The sequence below is a fragment of the Paramormyrops kingsleyae genome, chromosome 4 (genome assembly GCF_048594095.1).
Source record: "Paramormyrops kingsleyae isolate MSU_618 chromosome 4, PKINGS_0.4, whole genome shotgun sequence".
Taxonomy (NCBI): domain Eukaryota; kingdom Metazoa; phylum Chordata; class Actinopteri; order Osteoglossiformes; family Mormyridae; genus Paramormyrops; species Paramormyrops kingsleyae.
Genome location: NC_132800.1, coordinates 19330373 through 19342681, shown reverse-complemented (window position 1 = coordinate 19342681; position 12309 = coordinate 19330373). Strand labels below are relative to the sequence as shown.

Sequence of the window (12309 nt, the reverse complement as noted above, 5' to 3'; positions counted from 1 at the left end):
AGAAGCCCCCCCAAAGCCACTGTCCCCTCGTTGGCGGAGAGAGCAGCATCAGCAAACTCACACAAACGTGCCTCAATCTCAGCCTCCCCCCCCCCCAAACAACACTGTTGCCGTGCCAACCGCTGTATCCCGATCTGCAGGTTTAAAGGACGCGGGTGGGAGGGCATTGTGGTGGGGGTGGGCTAGAAGGAGACGGTCACTTACGTAGGAAACCTGTACTCTCCGGCGATGTCCCAGCCCACAGCAATACATCAAGAGGACGGGAGGGGGTCTCCGGTGGCTCTGTGCCCCCCCTGCCTCCCACCCACCCCCGGAGGAGGGGCTCGGTGTGGACGCCGCAGCCGCTCAGTCGCTGCCCATTCCTGCGTGCCGATCCCTCAAAAAAAGGTGGGGGATAGACCCAGGGGGGTGGTGTCCCAAGGAAGCGGAGAGAGGGGGGTCCGTCAGCCCTGGGCGGCCGGCGTCCGCGACGCCTCTGGATCCAGTTCGGACAGCCGTCTCTGCAGAAGCGGGTGTCTCCGGGCGTCCTGCATGGGGCAGCCGCGCTGGGTCCCAGCGGACAGCATGCTGCCGCTGCCCCCCCCACCGCCTGCTGCTCGAACCCGGCCCCCTGCAGCTCTCCCGAAAGCCTCTGGCGGGCGCTGGTGCTCCGGTGCCGGTCACAGATACCGTGGACGAGCCGCAGTTGGAGGGTCGGCACGCGGCATGAATGTCACCGTCTGATCGCTGTCGGGCTGCCTCTCTCCCTCTCCCTCTCCCACTCCCTCCCTCTCTCTCCCTACACCTCCTCCTCCCCCATCCATCCCCCCCCCCACCCCACATTGAGAGCAGAAAGCTCCCCAGAAGTCGGCAGCCACGTTCTGCGTATGCCCCCCCTAACCCAGCCTGACACACCTCGACCCTGCCCCCCCCCCCCCCCCGATGGGTCTGCTCCCCTTCCATCCCACCCCTTCTCCTTCGTCCCACAGCCGCGTGTCTCTCCTTAGCACCTCACCTGCCTGCCTCTCGTCTCCTTGGCAGAGGGCTTGGAATGAGTGTGTGTGTGGTGGGGGGGGGTGGCTGCATAGCCCTGCGGTCTCATTACCCATCACCTCCTGCACTCCCGGTGTGTCCGACAGACCAGGAAGCAGCCACAAGGATAAACAGGCCGGAGATGGAAACAACCAACCCCCCCCCCCCCCGACAGCGAGTCTGAACATTAATGAACAAGCACCTATGTCCCCTCCCCCCCCCACTGAACACTGAAACGCACAGCAGGCTATGGGCTTTATGACCTTTCTTAAAACAACCCCTACTCCACGCCTGCCCCCCCCCCCTCCTCCCTGCATCGTCTCAAAATGTCTCCAAATAAAGAGGTCTATTTATCTGCGATTCAGATGTTTACAGACGCTCACCCCCCTCCCCCCGGCCCTCCACCTGCGTGTGCTACCGGGCACAGAACATCTTGTGAGTTTAAAGTAGCCAGCTCCCCCCCCCCCCCCCACACACACACACACACACAGACTTACTGCGAGAGGCTGCACCGGCCCAGACGAAGAAGGGGTGTTTTCGGGGTCTGGACCTCTGCCTTTGCCCCTCTAATCAGTGCCATAGTGTGGATTCACTCACATTACTGATGAGAATTAAACTTAAAAGACAGTTAACATCCATAGTGGGTATAAAGCGTCTCAGGTCTTAAAGGGATACGATTTAAAGGGATACAACATTTAGACGTATCTTCACCTTACTGATGAACCCCAGCCTAGTCTGCTCTCTGAGGCTCTAGCCCTTTCCCCCTGCAAACCTAAGCAGTTAGAAGATAGACGTATGGATGGATGGATGGATGGATGGATCAATGATCTTTGTCTTGATCTCTCTCACTGATTTCCACCAGACAAATTTCACACAGTTCATTAGTCCAAAAGCTGAGCTTGTTATTCGTTGGGCATTCAGACAGGCCTCCATGGTACAACTTGGACGACCCACAGCGTGTCGCCCCTGATTCCCCATTCGAGTGTCCTGTCCAATCAGGGGGGAGTCATACCCAATTACCATCCTGTACAGACCTTTCCCCTAACGACAGAGGGCTTTCCATCTCGGTAACCCTTGTCAACCACAGGAGGTTCACACAAACCCAGTACTGACCTCACACTTTATAATTTAACACGCAGATGGATGTCGACACCTCAGGACTTGCTCATTGTGGTGCACATTAACCCTGACTGCCCTTAATCAGCATCCCAGCAAAGGCTCGTCAAAGACTTTTTTTTAACCCAAGGGGGCCCTAGACTTGATGGGAAGATCACACATGTTTACACAGTACTCTTGCACTTCTGTGGAATAAAGATCTATGCAGAGATACCCCACAACACTTCCAGGAGGCAGATCTAGTCTGACGATCTTATTCAAACATCTATGCCCATTCCCGGGAAGCGAACCCATTCTGAGAAGGCGTTCTGAGAAGGCCTCGCCCGCTGCCTAACTAGGCATTTCTCTTGACTGTCCATAATTCAGAACTCCTACATGGATCCTTCTCCAGATCCCAGAGTGTTTTTCCAAGACATTTCATGCTCCCCGGCAGCACGGCTGAGAATCACAGCCAGCATACAGTAACTGAGGACTTTCAGCTGTCAACCCGTTACACCTGTTTTAACTCTCTTCAGCCAATCAGCAGACTATATTTTATTTATTATTACAGCTGGGGACTTTTACTGAATCATCCTGGGGAAACATCTCACTCTAAGGTACAACACCAATGTCCTTGTGGAAACTGGAAGCAATATGGTACAAAACACAAATACAAACAACCCAACAGAGCACATGGTCAGGGTGAGCAGGGATTCCACCTGAGGATCTACAGGCTACTCTGGATGAGATCCAAGCCCATCACAGGACATACATGGACCTGTTTGAGGACACCCACTCACAGTCCTTGAACTGCAGAAGGAAACCAGGCTACTTTTATGTATGTGGGGGACACTACACAAAAAAAAGACACAAATGAGCATGTGAACCCACATTCTTAGCAACAAAAGAGCTATTCAACCCAAAGAACCTGATTAATAATATGCCCACAATTTCAGTTTAGCTTTAACACAATAAAAACAAACCCCAATTCACAGCTGAATGTCGGTTGCTACTGCCCCCTACCACTAGGTGGCACACTGGCTCACATTTGCTGGCAGCGCATTCGGCTTTGCCCAACACACCTCACACACCCACGGGCTCCTACTGCACCATGCAGCCGGTTCGATTCACAAGTCTTTCACGAGTGTTAAAACAACTTGAGAAAAGGCTTGCGGCCAATCACAGCGCCCATAAGCAGCAGCTACTTTTTTCTTTGGCAAAATCATGGTTTTCCCTCCAAAACGCTACAGTTAGATTTCCAGACAATGTGGATGGTTTCCGGGGCTCTTTCCTGGTTCTACAGCCCTGGAGAGAAAGTGTTACCCTCCTTGTTCGTTACATAAGCCGTCCCCCTTAGCCAAATCTGATAGACGGCCATACCACCTCCCCAGACGCCCTCTCTTACATAAGCCACCCCTCCGCCCACCTGACCAACCAAACTCGAGGGGGACCATCATCTTGAAGGGGCCATACCAAATACTTCTGGAGAAATGTGAGAGTTTAAGACCTCCTTGTAAGTGAGTCAGCCTCCTTTAGGGTTTCCGGCAAGTAAATCAAACAATTAATTTTTCCCTCTCCTCATATTCGGGAACAGAAATGGGAGCGACATGGGTAATCTCTACCCAGTTACTGCTCGTGTCATGTGACATGCTGTCCCATCCAATCAGAGCGTTACGTAACCCACCCTTCGACTAATTCCACAATCAATGGGCGATCGGAGTCATGATGAGTGAGTAGCCCACACACACGTAAACACACCCGCACATGCCGACCCACGCACCACCAACACATGACGAATAACACCGTTTAAATTTATCTCAGGATCAAAACATCTATTTCCAGGGTGGAGATCTAATGTCTACCGCAGACGGTCCTTAGGAACTCATTTACATATAATCTACATATATTTGCATATAAATCAGGCTCCCTGTCCAGCTGCAGAGTATTTAACGGGGGACTGGGAAAGAAGCAGCGTATGGTGGGCTCCAGTCCTCCAGGTTAGCGTTCAGACTGGGCTGGGCTAAGAAAATGGGTGGGGGAGTGTGGGGGAGTGTGGGGGAGGGTGCCAACGGGGCAGCCCCCAGACTGCGATGCCTTCTTGGTTTGGGTCACCGCCATTCTGCTGACGTGGCTTTCCTGTCTTTGGTCTCCACTGCTGCCCCCCACCCCCCTGCACCCTGGACCCATCTAAGAAAAATACACAAAATTTGGTTTTCATTCCCCCCGCCCCCTCACAGACTTCTGCTAAAACATTACTAATATTTTAGTCATGGAAACTTCACCAAATATCAAAAATGAACAAACCACACACAGCTCCAAAGTCTATACACTAATACTGATGTGTGTTTTTCTCAAAAAGAGTCAAATTCCAGGTTTAAGTCACACAGGACATGCTAACTCTCTTTTCTGTTATTTTTCACACTGCTGATCATCTCCATCATCATCCTTTTCCCAAACTTTACATTCTCTTAGAAGGTCGTCTCTGTGCCTGACAGGACGTGCAGGCATGTTTCTTGGGTCATGTTCTGCAGTGAATTGTGGGAAATTAAGCAAACTGTTTACATCGATCAGTTTGAGTCAAAGATTTTGATCTTGTCTTGGGCAAAACAGGTCTGGGATACCATCTCAGCAGCATATTTAGAAGGCCGTAATCTATAATAATCATCGTCGGAGAGGGCGGCATTTTGAGTGTTTCCAGAGAAGCTACCCACCCCAACAGGGAGTGAGTTTTCACCCCACCGCCTTTCGGAACAGAGTACAAGTGTTAGTTAGCTCTCTGCCTGGTTTATAAAGTGTGATCTTCTGAAGGAAGATACTCAACGTTTGAACGTCAGCAATTTACCCATGATTGAATCAGGAATGCGTGGGGTACACCTGTGTGTGACAAGCTCTCCAACTCCATGTGGGACGTGTTATGTGAGACGTGGACAGCACACCGCATGACCACCTGCTGCTATGGCAACGGTATAGTCCCTATGGCGACCGTCACTAGGCTGCGACGGAACATTAGAGTCTTGTATCATCAAATCAGAACAGACTGACTGTTACATAAGCAGTGTGATGATAATTATGGAATGACCCCCCTTCCGGAAATATAGGGGGCGTCCTCATCACTGCCTCTGCTGGCTGGTCTGCATATTGATCAGGTCACTGAGAGGTCAAGATGTGCTCAAAGTGGCTGCTTTATAAAATTGAAAATGTATTATAAAACAGAGGGAAGGGGGGCTTCAGGGGAACGTGTATCTTTTCCTAAGACTGACACATCCCCCCTATACCTAATTCAGATTCAGATTCAGATTCAGATTCAGAATACTTTATTGATCCCTGAGGAAATTATGTGGTTACCGTTGCTCCTGGACAGTAAGAAAATAACAAGTTAAATACCGGTGACAAATAATACAAATATCACAATACCAAAATTACAAATGGCTCTAATCCAAGGAACTCAATATACAAACAATATATATAGTCTTGACCTGTAGTTGCACCAATGCAGCACCCAGGGGTTTGTGGGTATCTCAGCATGCGTTCCATAGGGATTGGATGGGACTGGCTTAGAAAAATTGTGAAGAGAAACTGAGACCCAGTAGGTCCCATTAACTTGAACCAAGCACTGAGAACACACTGTAAGCAGGCAGGGACTCACACTAACAGGACTCACTCAGTGACTCACTGTACTCAGATTATTACTGAAGGTATGCAGTAAACAGCCAGTGACTACCGCCAATGCAGTACTCAGGCAGTAACTGGTATGCAGTACCCTGGTAGTGACTCACACCGGCACAATACTTCGGCAGTGACTGAAGGTACAGTATGCAGTTCCCAGGCAGAGACTGTCAGGCAGGACTCTGACAGTGACTCGCTGCACTCAGCTGTTGATGACAACATGATTTAACCTGATTTGCACAATCTGAGTTGCACAATCCGTCTCATACAGACGAGTAAGACTATCGACATACATTTAGGATTTCTCCCATCTCCATTCGTAAATGTCCTCAGCACTTTCAGAAATCGACCGGGGACCTTTTGCCGTGAAGGCGGAAACGACATACCTGAGTACGGTCCTCCGTAAGGGTCAAACAGTGCAAGACTGATTGAGTCACTGTCAGAGTCCTGCCTGACAGTCTATGAAAGGAGTGTATCGGATGGTGAATAATAACCACAAGTGTCAGAAAAACAAAGGTGATTATAGCACCCTCCCACTCAGACCACACATTTAATTAAAAAGCCTTTGTGACAAACCCCTCGTCAACCACGTAAAAAACCAAAACCCTTCAGAAGAGACCAGTAAATATCTCTTTCTAGATAATGATCACCTACAATGCAGCCATCACTATTCACCCAACCCTAGCCAATGGACCACCCTCCCCAGATCTGATTTGGTATCAACTGTTTTGGCTAAAAGTTCCTTGATCGTCAATCCAGGAGAAGAGGTTTAGGGGGAGTTATTTTGAAGCTGTGATTTAACCGTGAGTGAACATCCATCCATCTCTCCTTAATGGTCGACCGGGACCTATGGAGAAATGGATCGGCAGGGCGGACAGGCCGGTCCATTATGCGATTAAAGGGGAGCGTAGCAGGGGCTGTAAATCGCTCAGAGCAGCCCTCGACCGGGAATGTAAACAGGAGCCAGAGGAGCTGGCGGCATTCCTGACGGAGACGTCCTGCTTCACTCAGCCGGGAGAGGATGGCAAACCTCCGTCCTATAGCTCACACACACATTCACATACAAGGGCAGCTGCCCAACCCGCGAAGGGGAGCGGGGTCTGTACAGGGTGCCAGACACCCAGGGTGGCCAAGGAAGCGGGTGCTGGGGGGAGCAGGGGGGGTATTTATGCCATCTCATGGCAACAGGAGAAACAGCGGCCAGCCGGCCACTGCCCTGGGCCCCATCCGGAGATGGCTAAAAGGAGACACGCTAGCTGTCCGCTCTGGGGGCCTAGATGAGGAGTCCCCCCCACCCCCCACCCCCCGCCCAGGCACACACATCCTCCCCATCTTTTGAGGAAAGTCAGTTTGCTCGTGTTGAAACGTCTCCTTGAGAAATCGTCCGTAATTTTGCCCCATTTTATATCCTGATTCTCTGATTGATTACACACAATGCTGGGGAACGATGAAATACCTGTGTGCCGCTACCCCCATTCTAACCCCCCCCCCCCATTGGCACCCATTTACATGGGTGCGCATGTGTGTGTGAGTCATGTATATATTACATTGTGGGGAAATCTGGTCCTCACAATGCGATAAAAACCTGTTGTTTTGGTGTTGTTGGGTGCGTTCTTCCAGTCCCCACAAGGGGAAACTTGATTTTATAAAAATCTGTGACTGCAATCAAAAAAACTAAAAATACCAAAAGTGATGTATTTTGTTTGGTTACTTTTGGTTAAGGTTAGGGCTGGGTGGGGGTTAAGGGTGGCATTATCGAGGTTTTTCCCATAGAAATTAATGGAGAGTCCCCATAAAGTAGGAATACATGAAGTGTGTGTGTGTGCGTGTGTGAAGGAGACTGCAGCAAGGTGACTCTGACTCTGCAACCCCCCCCCCCCCCCCCCCGATACAGACTGTCCATCTCCTCTCTACTCCATTTGACCTCCCCACCGATACAGACTGTCCATCTCCTCTCTACTCCATTTGACCTCATAACCACTACGGCTGCATATACCCCCCCCCCCCCAACCCAGACAAGAAACAAAACACCCCACATTTCCCCCAGAACAAGGCCTTAGCATCCCCCTCCAAAAAAGGCAGAAATATGTCACCACCTACACCCCCCCACCCCATCCAACCAACCTCAACAAAGACCAGACACCTTATGGGGGCGTAAGCACCCCCCCCCCCAACCATGCCTGTAGTCTGTTTCATAACACCTCTGGTGCCAAATGCTTTCATCCACTATAGCTCACGTTAAATGAACAAACACACACACACACACACTCCCAGCCCTCCCCACCATACCTGGGGGGCAGCTTTTCATTTACCCTGCTCTTCCTCGAAACTCACAAAGAGACAGGGAGGACAATAACTGAGCTTTGGGACCCAGTCTCGGATCACACAGCTCCAAGTATGCCTAGATTCTAGCGAAACAGGGTTAATTAGCCGAGGATGGTGCCTATTCACTAGAGAACAGGATTTAAAGTAATGAAAAGTAAATCAGTGACCCATCCAGCTTCATTAACAGCCTAAGTCATAAGTATCACTTGGCTGTTTTGGACAAATTTATTGGCATCCATCTTCCATAAGTGCTTATCCAGTACAGGATCACGGTGAGCCTGGAGCCCATCCCAGAATGCACAGGGAACAAGATGCCAATGGCTGGGCACTCACTCACTGGCAGGAGGAAAGTTCTGTGAGGACAGCCATGCACACACATGTACAACGCACCAAACTTTACACACACAAAGCTGGGATTCAAACCCACAGCCAACATGTGCTAAGTTATCATGGAGCATGCTAATTTATTTGCTCAGCAATAAATTTAAAGATTACCATTCAGCACTTTTTTTCCCAAATCCATTTCTAAACCGCAGGACGATGAAGCGTTATAGATTATGGTGCCCCTAGTTTACCAATCAGAGCCCAATCCTGTAAGTGCCGTGTCCAATGAGCTGCCATAAGCAAGCTGCCAGGACCCGCCCCCCAGTGCCCGTTCAGGTGCCGGAGCGGCCGCCTTACCTGCCGGATGAAGCTGTTGGACGTCGTGTCGGAGGACGTGCTGCCCTCGGAACCTTTGAAGCGGCCTATTCTCCTGCCTCCTTTCCCGTGGGACTGTTCCGACAATACAGGACATACGAGAGTTAAGACGTTTAATTAAACGCCCAAAAAGACCCGCCCAACCCACACTGCACGCTTTATAAATATATATATATATATATATATATATATATATATATATATATATTACAAAAATCGTAATGTATGTGTCATTTTCTGTAATCTATCTCCAAATATATTCCAGTGTTAAAAACAGCCCTCAGCAAGCAATTGGCGATCGCCCTCCACCTTCTCCTGTCCTAACCCTCATTAGATAAGCAGGTATTGAGAGCATGTGGAAATTTGGTGAATTAAGCATGAGAGCATTTCCCCTTTTATCTTTGGTTCATGTGGTTTCAACATACCGCTATTTGATTTTTTATTTTTTTTTGCAAAGCACCAACTGTTTGAAGGCAAAGCTTCTGCATAGTTACTAACAACGTACCATCTCTCCTTTCCATAAGGATAAGACTGCCAGTGGTGTAGGGGCAGCGATGCGCATTTCTTACAATTTTTAGGCGGATATAAAGTAAATCCATTTTTAGAGGAGGGAATAAGCCGTATACCTGCGTATATCCACCACTTCGGGTTGTCACAAGTCCCTTTTAATACTGCCGGATCGCCCCATAATGGAAAATTAACTGCTGCATTCCACATTATACGGGACGGTCCCGTATTATAAGGGATTGGTGGCAGCCCTACTAATACTACACCTGAGAATCAAGATATAATGGATTGGGGTTCATTTAAGTTCACGTCCCTGAGTGAACCTACTGTACTAATGGTCCTCAGACCGAACTTTGCATTTGGTACGTTCCCAGAGGACGGGATTATAACACTAAATGTGAAGCAGTAAGTAGTATCAAATTCATTGGGCTTCGTATAAAGACCTGTTGACCTGTTTCACATCCACAGCATCTCGCTCCTAAAACGGATCTAACTTCAAATCGGCTCATTAACCATCATCTGATCTCACATGAAACCACAGAAATACCAAATCTGGACTTTTACTACGGCTTCTGGATAGCTGCATGATGAGCTTGATCTTTCCGAATTATTAAAAAGAAACTGGTAATCAGATATTCACACAATATGCCTCTGCGAAATTATGTTAAAATTCCAGATTTTAATCGGAGTTCATGCACTCCTACCGGTGTGTAAACAGGCGCCCATCTAATCAAACAGAGACTGTGCGCTTCGTTGGCCATATTGCAAAAGTTTTCTTTAAATGTTTTGTTTTATCCGCGGTCATTAAGCAACCTTTCTCAGCCACATATCAAACGCAAATGCATATTTTAAAATGAAACAACAAGAGAATCAGGAAAAAAGAAAGAGAAATGAATAATTAAGTGTATACTTACTACGGGGTTTTCAGAGGAGTCCAGGTGAAGTTCTTGGGAAGCGGAAGGTATCTTCAACATGCTGTTCTGGACCATTGGACAGATTTATTTGTCGATATTTTTTATTCCTTAAATTTGTAACGTAGAAGGTTACACCAAGAAGGCGTCAGGGTGTGAAGTGCAATTCAAAACGACGAAAACGCAACCTTAAGGTTCCGAAGGTTTGGGCCGGAGGTGAATAGAAGTCCGTAATCCCAGAGGCGTGGGGTGGATGTGATTTTAATTTCGTAGGTCTGAAGACTCGCTCCAGAAGTTTGAGTCACATCTCAGCCGGGAAGACGGCAGAAGGAGGGGCAAATTTCGCTAAGACAAGTGGATTCCTGGCATCCTCCATCCACCCGGTCTTTATCATAAACTCATCTCTCTGAGACCCAAATAGTAAACTTGGGACGCGCCTGCTGCCCCAAGCTGCCATCAGAACCACAATCTGCTTTAATGCAACCCATTGCGGCACTCAGCCCACGCATTTAACGGGACAGTTTTTGACATTTTGCAGGGATGTGGGTTTTCCATAGGGACAGGACGTGTGCAGGCTGTTAGGCATCACGCCTTGCTCATATATGGCATGGCTCTCTTAGTTTAGTCTTGACATTCTCGCAGTCCCCCGCTCCCACAATTCCCATGCACAGAGGGACTATTTTGAGCGCCTTTAATATATGTCATTCAGCGGGCTTTCTTGCATCAGATACTCTTTGCTGTTGTTCCGTACTTTTTTAAAGGAATACTTTAGCTGGGAGATGGCGCAATCCCTGTCTGTACTGTGCAATCGCAAAAGAGAAGATAGTGTTTGGTGCATTGGTTATAATATATTTAAAAACTATTTTTACATGAATTATTTACAAAATTATTTTACAAAAGAAAGCCCCAACTTGGTACTTAAACTGCAAACTTTCAATTCCCCAAAGCCAAGCTCAGTACCAGGCTTCATTTCCAATCCTCCGATTATTAACTTGTAGGTTTTTTGCATTTATTTCGTAAATGCACTATATTAATCGAAGGAATAACGTTTAATACCAAACACGAACATTTTGCATAGCTTACAAGATTTGCTACATTTATCTGATTGCGTGGATATAACCTGACCTGGAAATCCATTAAACGGATCATAAATAACTGTTTGTTTGATTTAGCTTTACCACAAAGTACAGGGGCAGATGACGCACGCCGCATACACGTCGCTGCAAGTCCCGTCGTAAAATGCGATCTGTTTCTGCCATCTAGCGGCCAATGTGGGTATTTCAACAAGTGACACCTCAAGTCACACGAGTCGGCTTTATGTTTTCTACCATTTGTTTTTCTGATTTTATGTCTAAACACAATTGGTAACTTTTTCATTTATTCGCCCGTCGATTTGAGTTCTTTATGAAAGCCATGATTGCACGGTTAAGTAAGATACTGCCCCAAATTTAACTGCACAGCAACCATGTAAAATATTTTAATTTAATCCTTAATGCGATTAATTACATTTAATTAAATAACAACTGCAAAAGCAAGAATATTATAGCATATCCATTGGTATCCTATTTAAGTGTGACGAATTTTTGCTGAGACACGCACACACGCATTAACCTTTTTTTCCTTATTTGCTTCGAAGTGGAATTTCTTGAGGGAGTAAGTTGCTTATTCAGTACATGCCGGCGATGATAGGATATTGGCAAATTTCTGATTGTGCGCATATCTGTTTTAAAATCTGTCAGGATTCACTCTTTTCCGCAATGGGGAAAACTGGACTTCCAGTTTCCGGAAGTGTCGGAGCTTGGCTCGCAATCTCTGCTCGGAAGGTCCCCAAAATGATTCTGCTGATCGTGTGAGTTCACGACCATCACTGTCGTCCTCTGGTTAAAAAAAAAACATTATCATGGCAGAGATAACAAAGGCTTTCCTTCCTTGTCCTGTCAGCGCTGGGAGTTTGAAAACAACCTCACCCCCAACATCCACGAAAGCGTAATTCCCGAACACACACCAACCCCCCCAAATCCGAAAGGTTTCCTGAAAATTCCTATTTAAGCAGAAAAGCTCGCAATCAACTTCCTCACATTGTAACAACACGACC

At 47.8% G+C, this 12309-nt stretch overlaps 1 protein-coding gene across 3 annotated transcripts in view; it reads right to left on the bottom strand.

Annotated features, from left to right (window-relative positions):
- The window catches only part of LOC111834279 (voltage-dependent L-type calcium channel subunit beta-2), a 58419-nt gene extending 47612 nt beyond the window's left edge, over positions 1-10807 (bottom strand). The window contains exons 1-2 of one of the 3 annotated variants that reach the window (XM_023793373.2): positions 10218-10807; positions 8779-8871 (exon numbers count right to left, since the gene is read on the bottom strand). In XM_023793373.2, the coding sequence (XP_023649141.1) occupies positions 8779-8871; positions 10218-10292 (168 nt within the window). In that variant the 5' untranslated portion in view covers positions 10293-10807. Of the gene's footprint in view, positions 1-204; positions 717-8778; positions 8872-10217 lie in introns of those variants that run through there. The other 2 variants (XM_023793376.2, XM_023793377.2) reach the window with 2 other exon arrangements.
- Positions 10808-12309: the final 1502 nt, after the last annotated feature.